The 16,546-nt window shown below is 41.8% G+C and overlaps 1 protein-coding gene across 8 annotated transcripts in view; it reads left to right on the top strand.

The window, feature by feature from the left end:
- LOC106961235 (tight junction protein ZO-1-like) overlaps positions 1-16,152 on the top strand; it is a 99,231-nt gene extending 83,079 nt beyond the window's left edge. For 3 of the 8 annotated variants that reach the window (XM_015054814.1, XM_015054813.1, XM_015054820.1), the window contains 14 exons: positions 2,300-2,382; positions 2,615-2,825; positions 3,774-3,874; positions 3,956-4,306; positions 5,142-5,387; positions 6,466-7,287; positions 7,408-7,490; positions 8,231-8,407; positions 8,796-8,902; positions 9,021-9,265; positions 9,526-9,680; positions 9,770-9,990; positions 11,747-11,890; positions 15,525-16,152. In XM_015054814.1, coding sequence (XP_014910300.1) covers positions 2,300-2,382; positions 2,615-2,825; positions 3,774-3,874; positions 3,956-4,306; positions 5,142-5,387; positions 6,466-7,287; positions 7,408-7,490; positions 8,231-8,407; positions 8,796-8,902; positions 9,021-9,265; positions 9,526-9,680; positions 9,770-9,990; positions 11,747-11,890; positions 15,525-15,619 — 3,041 coding nt within the window. In that variant the 3' untranslated portion in view covers positions 15,620-16,152. The remainder of the gene's footprint in view (positions 1-2,299; positions 2,383-2,614; positions 2,826-3,773; positions 3,875-3,955; positions 4,307-5,141; positions 5,388-6,465; positions 7,288-7,407; positions 7,491-8,230; positions 8,408-8,795; positions 8,903-9,020; positions 9,266-9,525; positions 9,681-9,769; positions 9,991-11,746; positions 11,891-15,524) is intronic. The other 5 variants (XM_015054816.1, XM_015054821.1, XM_015054815.1 and 2 more) reach the window with 4 other exon arrangements.
- Positions 16,153-16,546: the final 394 nt, after the last annotated feature.

Below are 16,546 nucleotides of genomic sequence, written 5' to 3'. Positions count from 1 at the left end.
TTTCATCATACTGACACACAGCTAGCTTTCCACAGACACCGAGGCAGAATGGAGATGCTTGTTTGAAGAAAATCAAGTTATGAAATTGGATTTCTCTCAAAACTGGACTGCTAAAAATGAATGCAAATCAATTTAGGTTTCAAAGAAAACTTGCATGACGTTCCCTTTTGAAGAGTTTTGGCACAATGTCAGCACTGACAAACAAGCACTCTGTCTGTGGGGATTGTGCATGTGTTGGATTTAATGAAAATGTGACGTGAAAAGTGAACTGCCTTTCTATGCTCCCCTTCCCGCCCCCCCTAGCTGTTGTTGCTGCTGTGTCAGTGTGACCGCCTCACTTGTTCTTGGTGGAAATGAATTAAGATAGTCTTCAATCTGAACGTAGATGACAGCCAAGCATTAAATTCAGTGGTATTCCCCTCTTTAATATGGATTTTACGGTGAAAGATGAGAACAGTGAGGCTGCATGTCGAGCTGTGCAACATGAGATGCTTCAGAGTCAGGAGATCACAAACACCCCCTCATGGCCAGCTAAATGATCCAACTAATACACAGTAAACAGGTTTTCTGAGACTAAAAACAGTGGTTTTCACGTTTGTCGGGACTTTTTCTTATTTATTTGCTGACAAAAGACAAGTAATTTATTATTTATAGTAAGAGAAATTTCAAATAACAAAGTTTGCTTTTTCATTTAGTAATTTTCACCTTGGGTCAGATTGAACAGACACAATATTCTTAGGATAAAAAAAAAAAAAGTGTCTTGCATAATAATGAATGCAGAGTGGAATTATGTTTTAAGCACAACTTCCTCCACATTTAGTAGCACCTCTGGTAAAGTGCAACATTTCTCAAAATAAATTTGGCTTTTGCTGCCGCAGCATGATTCTACATTTCCAAGTTTCATTTGGCCATGTCACAGTTTTAGTTTTATTTTATACGTTCTTTCTCTGTAGATATGTAGATTGGCAGGTTTAGGCAAGATCATCTTACTTCTACCTTTCTTACTCAGCTGGTTCTCTTGTCTTAGCCCTATTGAAGAGTATCAAAGAGAAAGCAAGTCATATTTATGAGACATAGCTTTCTAAGCTATAGATTACAGTGTCCAGACACTAGGATTAACATAAAGTTTACGATAAAAAGTTGCTAAACATCTTTGGGACATCTAGTAATAGCAAAAGCAGTTACGTTAACAGCTGATCTTATTCCCACCTCTGAATAATTAGACTCTGATTAAAGGTAATATGGTCTTATTGTGAGGTTTTACACATCTTCAGCAGGGGTGCCATTAAGTGTGGAAGATGCTATAAACAGTAGTAAAAAAATAATAATAAAAAAATTCTTCCGGGACCCAGACGGTTTTTGTTTTTCTTTTCTTTCTGCTATTTTTGGAAGAAAGTTTGGACTCCTGAACAAAGCTAGCTAGTTTGAAGCTTTGTGAAAATGCTCCCAGTTTTAAAGACAAACACTACTGAATGATTTGTTTGCCTGAAGGAGTCCTGTCAGTTTAAGGTGCTGATGGGGAAAACAAATCTCTCTTGTCACCATGGAAGAAAACTGTATCTTGTAAAAAATTAAGCAGTGATAATATTAGAGCCAGCGTCTGAAAAGAGGGCTGCGTATGCTAGAACCTCTGTGTGCATGGGCTATATTTATTTGCACTTTGCTAAACATAATTCTTGGGATATTTTAGAAACGTTTGCAGCTCTTAGATCCCTTTACAAGTAGAGCTTATCCACGTGTTTGAATCCTCACTTTACCGTACATCCCAGTGAGATGACTCCCCTAATGTTTTTTTTTTTTTTTTTTTTTTTAAACCTTGTGTTTTTGGTCAGGAAAGCATTTCTTATCGTTGTGGAAAATATAAACTCCTCTTCACATGCCTGCTGAAATCCCCAAGGCCTTAAAATGACACCGTGGTCTCATTAATCCCAAATGACCCTCCTGCTCTTGAATGTGCATATCTAACGTCAACGAGCCACACGTAACTCATTTCCCTGCACTATAATCTACACTGCTACGTGCCTTTGCACACACATATTTTAATAATCACCAAATTTCATTCCCTAATCCCTCCAAAAATACTTCGCATCCGCTGCATGAATTGGCTGCTATCTTTATTTTTGGTATGAAATATCTAGCTGCTCCCATGAACGTACACTTGTCCTCTCCTATTCTGTGAATATCGTTGCGCTTTGAACCGCTCTGTTTATGGGAGTTGACAACTGCACGCTACAAAAATGTCTAATTGGGGCACGGGCTGTGCTTATTGTTTTGTAACGGCCCGTTTCGTCTCCGGCAGGGAGCGAACCGAGGGACGCGGGAACCAACCAGAAGAGTTCGGGCATCATCCGCCTGCATACCATCAAGCAGATCATTGATAAAGTGAGTAAAACTGCACAAACAGGAAAGATGAAGCCGTTCCCCTTTTTGCTAGAGATGTTTTAATGTGGAAGTGAGACGTAATAGTATTTTTATAGCTCGACGTTGCCCTCTGGTGGTATGAACCCACTCGGCTAAATGCAGCGCAACCGCCTTGCTTTGCGTCTACTTTTGCTCAACAATTGCTGAACATATTTGCAGTCAAAGTGATAAATTCTGTTTTCTGCACCTGAAGGACAAGCACGCGGTGCTGGACATCACCCCCAACGCTGTGGACCGTCTGAACTACGCTCAGTGGTATCCCATTGTTGTGTTTCTAAACCCAGACACCAAACAGGGGGTCAAGAACATGAGGACACGGCTCTGCCCCGATTCCAGAAAGAGTGCCAGAAAGCTCTTTGATCGAGCTCTCAAGTTACGGAAGAACAACCACCACCTCTTCACCAGTGAGTCCACACACGGCTTGAACAGCAGAAACCTCCCACGTCTCTGATTTGTAGCTTGTTTCAGTGCTGTTTCAGTGATGCTTGCGGGGTGGAATATAAAACATTACCTGACCTAGTAAATGGTTAGCAATGGAAATATGAATAAGGGCTTATGGCATAGTCGTGTTTTATTCATGTTCCATGGCTGCATGTTGGCTTAGCTGAAGAAAAACATTAATGAGACAGACCTCATTTAAAACTGCAGTACTGGATAATTTCTCTATAATAAATTCGAAGTTCCCAGTTTAGTTATTTTATTACATGCTATCTAGTTTTGCCATATGACAAAACTTCCATACATGCAGCTCCTTGACTTCTGCGTTAAACTGAGGAGCAAATCTTTTTTTTAAGAGATATTAGTTTTTTTTTTTTTTTTTTTTTTTTTTTTTACTTTTTTATTTTACGAATAAAATTAGACGAGTGTAGTGCCCATTTGCATAATGTAGATTTTTGTTATAATTCTTGCCTCTACCATCATTGAGGAAAATGACATTTATTTTGAGAAAATACCTTAAGCTCAGTTCTAAATGAACTGAGAGTATCATTAAATAGTCATTTTCAAGTCTTTTGACAGACTGTCAATTAGATTTAGGTTTGGACTTTGACTGGGCCACTCTAACATTTGAATATCCTTTGATTTGAACTATTTTCTGTGAAGCACTGACTGTTTGTATAGGCTTGTTGCACTACTGGTTTGAAGGTCCTCCACTTTACATTTATGTGCTACTTTGTATCATAAAAAAAAAAAAAAAAAATCCCCCAGTAAATTCATTGAGGTAAGTGGCTACAATGTGAACAAGCATGTGAGAAAGCTAAAATGATATTAACATGTTCACAAGTCACTTAATGTACCTGATTGATATTAAAGGCTTAACTGGAGCGATGTCATGTTTTGTCTTTCCCTTTCAGCAACCATTAACCTGAACAACATGAACGACGGTTGGTTTGGAGCCCTGAAAGAAACGATCCAGCAGCAGCAGAACCAGTTGGTGTGGGTGTCAGAAGGAAAGGTAAGGCATGGTCAGCCGCATCGAACCAAAGGCGAGTATTTGTGTTTCTCACCCGTTCTGTTTGATTTCCGACTCCCTCAGGCTGATGGGGCGACCGACGATGACCTAGACCTCCACGACGACCGCCTCTCCTACCTGTCGGCGCCGGGCAGTGAGTATTCCATGTACAGCACCGACAGCCGGCACACCTCCGACTACGAGGACACGGACACGGAGGGCGGGGCCTACACCGACCAGGAGCTGGACGAGACGCTGAACGACGACGTGGGTCTGCCCGCCGAGCCGGCCATCACGCGCTCCTCGGAGCCCGTCCGCGAGGAGCCGCCGGTCATCCAGGAGCCCCCCGGCTACGTGGCCTACTCTCACTCGGCGCAGCCGGACCCGCTGAACCGCATCGATCCGGCTGGGTTCAAAGCCCCAGTGCCGCAGCAGGTAGCGTTTCTGAGAGCCGTACGTCTCCCCTGTTGTCTGGAGGACGTGGTGTGCGTTAGAAGGGTTTTCTGGAGGCGCTATTGAACACACCGTCTCCCCTCTGCAGTCACTCTGTGTGCTATTATGAAACAATATTATGAAACTGATGTGGGGGCAGATATATATTGTGATTATATACAGAAATATCATATACATATATATATATATATATTTATTACACTATTTATTTTAGCTATTCGCGTCTTTGATGTTCGTTAGTGTGGATTTTTTTGATTTCCTTTTGCAAATAAGAACTTCCGAGTTCTGTTGTTGTGAATTGTTGTACCACTCTGGGCTGCCTCAGCTGTCTGACTGTTGCTCATGTCACCGGGACAGAAAAATCATGTCTTTATTTGAAAAAGTGTGTGTACCAGTAATCACCAATGTGCACTTTGTTCTATCTTTGACACCAGAAAGTGTTATGTGCATGACGGAAATACCAGTGTTACTTCACTGTACTTGTGAAATGTATTAAATACTACTCAGTTGGCAGGTGTATATCTAAAATAGAAACGTTTTGTCATCTGAATGATGTGTTGATGATCACGACAAGGGGGAAATATTTACTTATTATACACATATTTATTCTATATATATTTAAATATGTATTGTAACCACGGAATTAAAATCGAGTTAGTATCCTTTAACGATGAAACGTTGTCCTGCTACTAATTCCTAACCTTTTTAAATGTGGAGCAGAGGATTGTAGAGGGGGCTGAGACGCTTGTAGCATTTGTTGAAACTGCACCGTAGCGTGTCAGCGCGTGTTATTAAACATTTCTGAACCACTTCACAGAAAGCAGAGGCCACGCCTAGCATCCCCAGGCAGCCTGAGCCCCTGGCTGAGGCTGTGCCCCCTGCTGTCAACGTTACTGTAAAAACTGTAGGGGCTCTGAGCCTTGATGAGGTTCCCGCAGCTCCTTACAGCAAGCAGAGCCCCAGCCAAGAGGCTGGCTCGCTTAGGAGGCCCACCCCTGAGCTAGCACCTCAGAGCGTCACCCCAGAGCCTCTACAGTCCGGACTGGCCGGTCCAGAACCAAAGGTATCCACCTGACCGCCGCTGGACGCTTGGCGAACCTGGCTCGGCTCTCCTCGGCTCGGTCTGACCTCCTGTGTTGCTGCTGCCTGTCTGCCCGCCTCCCGCTTCTCTCTATCGCTCTGTCTTTTCTGCCCTGCATGTCAGCTGATCAAAGTGCTGCCCAGAAGAGACAAAGGATGCGTGTGCGTGTGAGCGTGCAAGAGTGGAAGCCGGTAAACAACAGTGGGCCTGGGAGCTGGTGGCTGTGTTAATTTGCCTACGTGTTGACGGGCGGTAGAAACTCTGCAGCTCTCACTGTTGCTTATCCTCTTTGCATGGCTGCAACATGTTTGCCTTATTCTGTGTTAACTCGATCTTCTTGCTGTGTTTATCAATGCAGACTAAATTATTATTTCCTTGTAAAAGTAGCCATACACTTTCCAGCAGGTATGTTTTCCACTGCTTTATCCGATCTGGATGGACAGTTTATGGCTATTTAATCAAAATAAAATTGAATGTCTTTTTTTTATTATTTGTTAAATTCAGTTTATTCAAGTATGTGCTTGTATCTATAAATGTTAACGTGGGCAGTTTACTTTTAAACTCCATCAAGACAGTGGGCAACTTTTCTTTTTTGACATTTCTCCACATGTGCTCCTGCATGTGTTAAGATTGAACGACCAAAACATGCTTGGTTACCAAACATTTGTTCTCCGTGTCTGGGAATACGTCAACAGCAGAGACTTTGTGTCACTTTTGTTTAGAAAGAAAAGTTGATCCCATTGTTTTTTAAAATATGTGGTGGTTTTTCTTAAGTTATTTTCAATAAGTTGGCGTTACAGACTTACTTTGTTTTTGCAACCTTCAGCTCTACTGCAATTTCCATATGGTCTAAAATGTATTCTGACTAGTAACACCTCCCTTTCAGTGTCTCTATTTCAGGTCTTTTCCCTTCCTGTTTCTTCTTCTGTAATTTCAAGGACTTTCACTTGTTCATCCTTCAACTGTTGATGTGTTTTTTTTTTTTACATACTGCCTAACATTGGTCAAGCCCGTGTGTGCGGTGTTCTCAAACGTTTTCTTTTTTCTATCTGTTTGGTAGATGTTTCAGAAGGATCCGCACGGCATGGAAAACACGGGGAGAATCACTAACAGCATGAAGGCTGTCAATTACAACCCTCCGCAGCCGTACCACCCCGACCAGCAGTCGTACCGGGATTACGACCACCCGCCGAGTCGCTATGACGTCAGCAGCGGGGCCGGGGCGTACCCAGAGTCGCAGTACAGAAACAACGACCACATCCCGCTCTATGAGAACAGCGTGCCTCAGTACGACCAGCAGCAGTGGAATCCCTACGGCCAGCCGCCCTCTGCTGCCAACTCCCAGGGTTACGATTACCGGCTGCGTAACAGCGACGGCTCCGATCCGCAGTACACCCCACCCCTACGCTACGACGAGCCCCCGCCACATCAGGGATTCGATGTACGACCTCGCTACGGCAAACCTGCAGGTCCGGGCCCGGTTCATTACGACGACCTTCCGCCGCCTCCTCAAGGATCTGACCTCGGCTACGACCAGGATTCCCACCTGGGGTATCCCTCAGCCAGCCGATTCCCAGAACTCGCCCCCCAGCGACCCACCTACAACCAAGGACACAGCTTGCAGCCGGAAGGCTACAAACCTCAGCACTACGACCCGACTCCTGCAAACTCTTTAGCCAGCCTTACGCCTCCTCCTAAAGCCGAGACGCACTCGCCTTCCCCTGTGGAAGCTGCTAGACCCGCACCTTCCAGAGACGAGCCGCAGGAGGAAGACCCTGCCATGCGGCCCCAGTCGGTCCTCACCAGGGTCAAGATGTTTGAGAACAAACGGTCTGTGTCTGTGGATCGCGCCAGAGATGCCGGGGAATCCACTGGAAACAGGGTAAGGAGTTTCAGACACTTTAAAAGTGTCTGAACGCGTTCAATGACTTTTAACTTATGATTCTGAGACAACATCTGGACTTGTTGTCCAACTGATAGGATGTTTGTTTTAATTCTTTAGGCAGCTGATTTACCCCTGAAAGCAGGTGGTGTGATCCCTAAAGCAAATTCTCTGAGCAACCTGGATCAAGAGAAGAACTTTAGGTAAGTCTGTAGATAATTTGACGTGCATATAATAAAAAAATCTCTAATATTGCAGCTTTCATGCTCCCTTTAACATATCCCCTACTCCTGGAGTGTTTAACCTTGTGCCTTACATTAAACTTCATTAATGCCCAACAATGGATGGGCATTTATTGTATTGTTTTAAGGTCATTGTAAAAATTATTTTATCATAAGAATTTGGACTTATTGTCACAATGATAATTTGATTCAGTTTATTTATATAGTGCCAATTCACAATTGCAAAAAAAAAAAAAATCAATTCAATCATACATACATTCTAATGGATCATATCAAATAGTACGGAAAGCTCATTTAATAATTTAAAATAGTTTGAAACATTTCTGAGGAAACCCAGCAGATTGCATCGAGTCCCAAAAACCTGTCTGCTTTGTCATAATTGTTGTTTTTGCTGTCAACTCCACTGTTTTATGGGAGCATCAATAAATTTTAAAATATGATTAAATGTAGTTACTATGTACGGCTTGGTAATAAAAATCACTCTGCTTTACGTAGCCGGCATCCCAAAGCAGCCCATTTAAAAGTTTGAAGATATTTTAAGAGCCGTATTTGTGGCGCTGTGATTGCTGTGACATGCTTACCAAAGGACTGCAAAGAATTTAATATATTATTTCTTTTATCGCCACTGTTATCATTATTACTATAAATACCACGAGATACGGGGGATAAAATGATAAGTCTATATATTGAACCAACTCCAGAGCTCCAGAGCCCCAGAGGCTGCAGTCGAAGGCAGCCGATGACATTGTCCGCTCAAACCATTACGATCCTGATGAGGACGAGGATTACTACAGGAAGCAGCTGTCCTACTTTGACAGACTTCAGACGGGCCCTAACAAACCCCAGCCACAAGCACAAACAACTCACAGCTTCCCCAGGTGATCCTCAGTCCCGCTGACACTTCCGTGCGCTTTGGACGTGATGTTTGTGGAGTGGCTTTGTGTTTAGTGCAAAAAGATAACGCCAGCTTTAACCCGCACGCATTAACGCTGCCTTACTGATCGACATCCTTTGCAACAGATTAGAAATTAGTTGGGGTTTTTTTTACTCTGTTGTCTCTATATTCAGCTTTGTTTTCTAACCTGCCTGGCTTCGATCAGTTAGATGTAGAAAAAGCTGAAACACTTAACTCCCCACACACTATGCATGCCAACTAAACCTTGTTTCCCATTGCGTGACATAGTGGTGATGCCCCTGCTTCTTCCTCATTCACTGACACGGTATTTCTCCTTTCAAGCTGAACTTTTCTACTTTGTCATATTACAGGACTGAGTCCGTAGACAAACCGAGTCCAGTGGAGAAAAAGTATGAACCGGTTCCTCAGGTGACCCCCTCTCTGCCACCAGCCACACTGCCTAAACCGTCGGCTGAAGGTTAATGCATCTCTAACTTTCTTGCAAAAGGCAGAAACTTGCATGCATACATAGATCACGGAGCGTGGATCTTTTTTTCTTTCTTTTACTGACTTTGCGTTGCACTGCTCTCCCACAGTCAAGCCTCCAGCCCGAGAAAACACTGTCCAGAGCAACTTCCTGCCTCAGAAGAGTTTCCCCGAAAAGTCTCCTGTTAACGGCACAAGTGAGCAGCCTCCGAAGACGACTGGGGCGCCGTCTAGCTTTAACCGCTTCGTTCCCAAGCCCTTCACCACCTCAGCCAAACCTTTCGCACGGATGTTCGACAGCCCGAAATTCAACCACAATCTTCTGTCAAACGATAAACCTGAGATTGCGCCAAAGGTAAATCTGTTTTAGGAAATAAATCTGATATAAATTGGTTCACTTCTAAATTTAGAGCTTAGAAGAATATATTAAGTTAATTGTTCTGCTGCTTAAGATGCTACTTTTTCTTTATTACCAAAGTTTTTTGTGTTGAGTTGATTTGTTTGTTTATACTAGTGTACATTTTCTTGGTTCATCTTGACTCCAACTCATTAGGAAATGGGAAAATAAAGTTTCCATATTTAGTGTTTCTGACTTAAACGATTTATGTGACTCAGGGTCCAAGCTCCACTGCAGTAAAGCCTCAGATCCCCCCGCAGCCTCAGAACACGGACCACGACAGCGGCGTGGACACCTTCCCACGCACTGTGGATAACCGCCCCAAGCACCAGCAGAATAACGTCAACGCCGTTCCCAAGGCCATCCCTGTGAGGTAACAGAACCACTCTGAGTCCAAATGAAACCAAAGCCATTTTCTAGAGAGAGATAGAGAGAGTCACGGGGAATGTGTCCCTCTCCCAGCCCGAGCGCCCTTGAAGACGACGAGGATGAAGACGAGGGTCACACTGTGGTCGCCACCGCTCGCGGTATCTTCAACAGTAACGGCGGCGTCCTGAGCTCCATCGAAACAGGGGTCAGCATAATTATCCCGCAGGGCGCCATCCCCGACGGAGTGGAGCAGGAGATCTACTTCAAGGTCTGCCGAGACAACAGCATCCTGCCGCCGCTCGACAAGGAGAAAGGTAACTCATCGAGGAGGAGGAGGACGTTGAGACACTTCTCCTTGTTGTCTTAGGTGTTGTGTTTCACTTTGCCATTGTGGCAAGATGTGCACAGATGTTTGTCTCAGCATTCGGTGGTTGTATTGTTGGATCCGATTTTATTTGTTTAGAAATTGGTAGAAAAATATTTATGTTAAAAACAGACTGCGTTTTATTTTTTTTCCCCAGTGTTCCGTATTTAAATTGAGAAAATGATAGGAATGACAGCCATGTACTGGTATTTTGTCTCTTTTTACATACATTTCCCACCTGTAAACAAACATGTATCAGACTTGTTGTTCTTGTTGTTCTTCAAGGTATTTGTATATTTTAATGTACTCTTTTAAGAATAGCTTGATTGTCAGCACTAAGTCCCTCCTCCTGGCTCTGATTGGTTGTTTCTGAACGAGCTGTGTATTTCTGCAGGTGGCAGTAGGATCACAGGGATAAGGCAGAGGAGCTCTGTTTTTTATTTTATTTTATAGATTATCATGTCTCATGTTATTCTGTCAGAACATAGTGGCAGTTTTAATAAATATTTAAAAGAACATTGTTGATTATGAAGCTTCCATACTGCAGCTTTAAAAATGCTAATATCTGATTTGTGCATGCATTTATTAGCATATTATTCTCCCAACATCTTTTATTCCACCATATTTGTATTATTTATGTTGTTGATCCACGTCTGGTACAGTCGACTCTGACAGGTTATAGTATTTAACTACAGTAGACTATCAGTGGATCATAGAAAGTTATTTTACATTGTTTGGTCTGGAGTTACACTTCAGGGACTGAGCTTTTGCCTACTCCACAGTGCTTGTTGTTTCTTGATAGTATGTATTGCATTACCTCGTGATCATATTTCCTGGAACAGATGGGGAAAGTCCGAGGTATCGAATACATGAGTCTAGAGCGCAGTCGGGAGTCACCAGTTGTTTCTGCTCATCGCTGCTTCTGCTGAGACAGACTGCAGGTGTAATCGTGACTGCAGATCTGGGGTGGTGATCCTGTCACTTTAATTTAATTACAGTTGGAACTTCTGCTCCTGATTGTCACGACATCAGGAAGCAGGTTGTGTGATTGGTTTGGCTAATGGAGTAAAATATAGAAGTTACTGAAGTCATGAGTCACTGAGGTGGGTTCAAGGCAGAAGTCCGGTTTGACACAACAGCTACAGTTTGACGCTAAATAAAAACAGCTACCAACCAGCAGCTGGATGCTGAGTAATGAGCGCTACATGTTTGATGTAGAGCGTCACATCGTCTCTTCTTAACGGGAGTGTATCTCATTTAATCTGCTTAGTAAAGTGAGAGGAATGGAAAGCTTGCAGAAATTTTTTTTAATTTTATATATTTTCTCTTTCTAGTTTAGTTACTTTACGGCAGTAAGACTAATCAAGCACATTTAATCCTCAATCTTTGAATTGGGTATCTAGTTCACAGGCAGAACGCTCAACTATGCCTACTTTACAATTAGATGGAACAAATTGCTATAACATTGTTGAATTATTTTCATGGTTTGTGATCTCAAAATAAGATTAAAGTAAAGCGGATTTAAAATAAATGTAATTGCCTTTGTCTAATCTGGACTATTTAGATGTTTTTTTCATATACATCACATTTCTTACTTAAAAACTAATACAGAATTGAAATTAAAAACCAATTTCTGATCAAATATTCAAAAGTGACAGCTTGCTGTTTAACTGAGTGCACAACAATACTGTGTTTTGTGTTTACAGGAGAGACTTTGCTCAGCCCTCTGGTGATGTGTGGACCTCACGGCCTCAAGTTCTTGAAGCCTGTGGAGCTGCGCTTACCTCACTGTGCGTCAATGACCCCTGATGGTTGGTCTTTTGCTCTAAAATCCTCCGACTCCTCGTCGGGTATGCTTTGCTCTCTCTGCTCTTCCGGGGTCGTTTGGGCTGGCTGTGTGACAAATTCAGCATTTTCAGTCACTTGTTAAATCAGCATTTTTTTTCCCCCTGGCCTTGGTTCTTCGTTTATTTAATCCAAAATCAAACATTTAAGATTTCCAAACATTTAATCAAGAAGAATCAATCTAAGGGGAAAAACAAATAAATAAATCTGCCTTTTTCACAAATGATTTCTTTGGGTTTATTTCATTTTCATCATTTATGCTGATAAACTCACCTACACAATTTCATTTGCTGTATCACTGGTTTCCGTTCCAAGCTTTATTGCTTTACCAATGCAGTATTTCTCTCCTGGTTTCTTTTCCGGCATATTAACTTTATCTCATTTTACCTAACTTGCATGCACTGGATGCTTGGCTGCACGATACCGAGTTTCGTCAGACGGAACTGTAATGCATGCTTCTCGGCTCAGTAGGGATTTTTCTCACATAGCCACCCAAATCCTGACCTGAAGAACAAACGGCTCTGGATCTGCTGCAGATCTGCTGGCATCTGCGACATCGTCATAACCAATAAAACCTGTCATTCCACATAAACTCCAAAGATAAACAAAGACATCTTGCTTTCATGCCGAGGTGCACGTCTCTAAATTTAGAGCTCCTGTCTCCCAAAGAGTTATTTTTGACTCTGACTTTTAGACAGGAGAAAATATACTTTTATAGCCAGTTTTTGTTGTCTCCCCTTCGTGTAAGCTGAAGTTGTAAAATTGGATCAGGAAGTGTCAAAAAAAAAAAAAAAGGCAAATCAAATTCATCTCGACTGCAGGGGAAAGGTTTGGATCCAAGTAGATTTTTAAAACAGATGTTTAGCATCCACATAGCTGAGTGTTGATGATTAAAATATTATCATTTCATTGACATATTTGGTCCAAGAGATATGAAAATTCAGTGATGGAATAAATAAAAAATAAAAAAAATCTAGCACTGCGGTTGATAAACGCCTGATTGAGACGTAAACACTCAATTCACGATCTTGCGTGTTTGGTGCAATAAAACAAATGAGTATTTAAATTTGTTTTTGTTAGACTCCTGGTCAAGACCACCTAACCGAAGACCAGAGCATACAAACACCTTCAGGGAATTGAGATCAAGACCAAAACAATGTGTGAGAATTCTACTTAAAGACCATTCCTGCAATATTTATATTGCTCTCCAGATTAATTGGCTGCACTGGGTCCCCAGTTTCTTTCATTGAGTTCGACATAGCTCACTTGTGATTCTTTTTTTTCTTTCCGCCTGCTGCATAGATGGAAAAATTTCCCACATATTTATACTGGAAAATGTTTCTCCCTCTCATCTGTTTAATTTCGCCCAGAAGGCAACTAGAAAATTCAAATTAAACTTTATTGGTTGCATCCGAATCCTGTGACTAGCTTCACACTACGTTGCAATAAAAAAAAATGGATGAAAATAAAAAAGAAATCTAGCATGTCTGAGACAAGACAGTGTAGAAATGTAGCACCACAACTCTAATTTTAGGTCCTTGAACATGGAAGTGCACAAGGCAGACAACAAAATTGTGTATCTTTTGGCCACTGATTGGCAACATTTTAAAGAAATTTTTAAAGTAATGCAACCATTTATTGACACTTTAGCTCACCTATGTTGCAAAACTGCTGGGGTTTATATTGTAAGGTGTACCTGGGGCTAATTATTTAAATAAAAAGACACTATTTTAAAAAGTAGATACTGATCAGTTTAAAAACATGAGCAAATTTAAAAAGGTTTTATACTATGATGCTTCTGTCCTTTTGGTTGTTCCCCATTTCCACAGTCAAAGATCGAAGTGTCAAACTTTATTTCAAAGTTTTTTTAGATAAACTTTCCAAGCAGTATCCCATAATTGTTTGCCTTGCCTGAAAACCACCTAAAACCTACAAAACACGTCTGTTTTCTTATTGCCCAAAACACCCCAGAAATTGCACTGATTCCCATTCTAATATATGACATATTTTACTGCATATTCATCTCTGTTATTCCAAAGCAAAATGACAGTTTAAGCCTTCAGGAAATAATTGAATGTCTATTTGCACTAAAGAGCAAAAGCACAAGAACACAATCAGAAAGTCCTTCATCTTTTCATAACCTTGTCCTTCCCACAAACTCTTCAAAACCAGCAGTGATTTAGGCAGTGGTCAGGATTAGCTGTTAATTAGCCTCATTTTAGCGATGAGACTGAGGGCTCCGATAGAAATGTCAGCTCACTTTGTCGTCCTGCGGAATTGGGGGAGGATTATTGGGGCTGCATTGTAATCCCCTTATTGTAAAGCAAGACCACTCTCGGGTCTACTTCTGTCCCCTTCTGAGGTTTTTCTTCTCACTTTGCTTCTTTGCTTTCTCCTTCTACTCTTTTATTCGAGTCTGGCTGCCTCCTTTCATCTCTACTTCTCGTGCCCACAGTGGCCTCGCTGTGGTTACTTCACACGTCAGTCTGAACCAGTGTGATACAGTTTAGCTCCATAAGTGCCTCATTAATGGGCAGTTTGGGTTTGAGAGTCACAGTAAGTTGATCAAACACACTTTGCAGTGTCTCATCTTAAGGTCTGTCGGTGCACCTTATGGGCACCTTGACATCTGAAGCGTTTGTGTAAAGGTCTTAGAAGTTATTTCTATATGCGGTTTGTATCTCATGCTCATCATTATCCCACTATCTGATGTTTAACATGTTTGTTTCTCTTTCACAATGTTCTAGGTTAGTAGATCTGTGCCTTTATAAACTTATGTACCTCTTCAGAAGATGTTTAGCTGTCCTACTACGATTTATATAAAAATAACTTTAAAGTTCCACAAATAGCATATGCAAATCATAGCACTCTTTTCACAGTTTCTGTTAAACGGCAAAGTCAGCTGCATTCGCCCACAATAGTACAGCAGGTCCCTCTGCATCCCATGGCAACGCATGAATTTCTGACCCCAAAAAGGATGTGAAAACAACAATGTGCAAGTTGGCAGCGTCTACATCTCTTTGACGATGCTGAATCATGAAGATATTTTTAGCTCAATTTGCATTGTCTAGTTTGGTTATGTAAAAAAACTACCACAAGAGGGAGCTCACGTAGCATGAGATATGAAAACACATTTCTGTTTTATCCTGCTTTAATTAAACATCACAATATTAAATTGAGTCATAGAGCTTCGGTAATTACGCTTTTTTTATGTTAATGAATTGTGTCACATACTGAGGCTTTTCTGCACTGGCCTGGTTCTGCATCCGTTCATCATTGATTGCAACCTTCCTTTTAGCACAGACCTCCGTGTTTATAGTCGCTCTCATGCTTAGTCTTCACAATGACTGGATTTTAATTAACAGTCAACAAGAGGTCGGAGACCTTCAATAAAAAAAAATCCTGAACAGCTTTTACTGGCCTCTTGTGGCACTACACTTGGAAGTAGGCCACCGATGTCCACAGTTATGTGACTTGCAACGGATATGATCACATTTTGCATCCATTGTTGTTTATAAAGTAATTTACACCAATTTCTGTTTTATGTAAAATGTTTCTGACTATGCACTGGAGCCGGAGATTAACGCAAACAGCAGTTGTTACCACTCACCCGACGCATCCCATTTATTTTCTCTGCAGGTGACCCGAAAAGCTGGCAGAACAAGACTCTCCCCGGAGACCCCAACTACCTGGTGGGAGCCAACTGCGTTTCTGTGCTCATTGACCACTTTTAAGAAGGGACGAACAGAATGCTGAATGTGGAGAAAAGTGAAGGCGACGGACTCGAATTGGAACACACACACACACGCACACACACACTGTACACGCATTACCGCTGCAGTCCGAGCATACAAACACAGCACACAGTGGAGTATGAAGGAGAGCCGGTCAGTGCTGTTTACCGCACCCAGATGAAGGCGAGACTGAAAATCTGTCAGTTTGAAGTTTGGATGTGAAGTAAAACCCTCTGATGCATCTCTGAAATACCAACACTAAATATAAAGTGGAGTTTATTCATGTGTCCGGACGGATGGCTTTCAAAGCGGCATACATGCTTCAGAAAATTGTCTATGCTATTATATGCACATAGTATGTGTAGAAGGACTTGCTGAAACTGTATTTCGGAGTTTATTTTCAAGTTTATATTTCAGTTCAGGGGGCAGAATATGAAGACTTATCGACAGGTTGAGGTAGCTTTCTTGAAAGTTTGAGATATGTAGGGACGTTTGTAGGAATCCATTGAAGGAAACGATGATAAACCGAAGCAGCACACTCAAAGACACCTTGACTCCTTCCTTTGTTCTTCCTTTTCCTGTTACATCCTGTAGCTTCCTGGCTTTTGCCCCCACCTCCCTGAGCACTTGGTCTTCTCCTTCCAGCCCGAGGGAGATCTATGCATGCCCTTTACTCAGGTTTTGTAACTTTCCTCAGTTCCTACCTGGCATTTCTTTCCTCTTTCTTCCTGGTAACTCTTGCACTCACACACACAAATAAGCAGTGATGCCTTATCTGCAGATTATTCACTTTTCATACAGAGAAAACATAACTTATGATAAATTATGGTATAATGTCAGTTGTTTTTGCCATTCTTTTGTGAACCCATTGTATAAATAAACTTGGGTTTATCACACAATAACAGTTGGCAAAAGATAACAAAGGTA

This window comes from Poecilia latipinna, unplaced genomic scaffold (assembly GCF_001443285.1).
Source record: "Poecilia latipinna isolate Pla-1442-1.1 unplaced genomic scaffold, P_latipinna-1.0 Scaffold1280, whole genome shotgun sequence".
Lineage (NCBI taxonomy): Eukaryota > Metazoa > Chordata > Actinopteri > Cyprinodontiformes > Poeciliidae > Poecilia > Poecilia latipinna.
The sequence above is the reverse complement of the archived record's forward strand: the minus strand, read 5'-3'. Positions and strand labels throughout refer to the sequence as shown.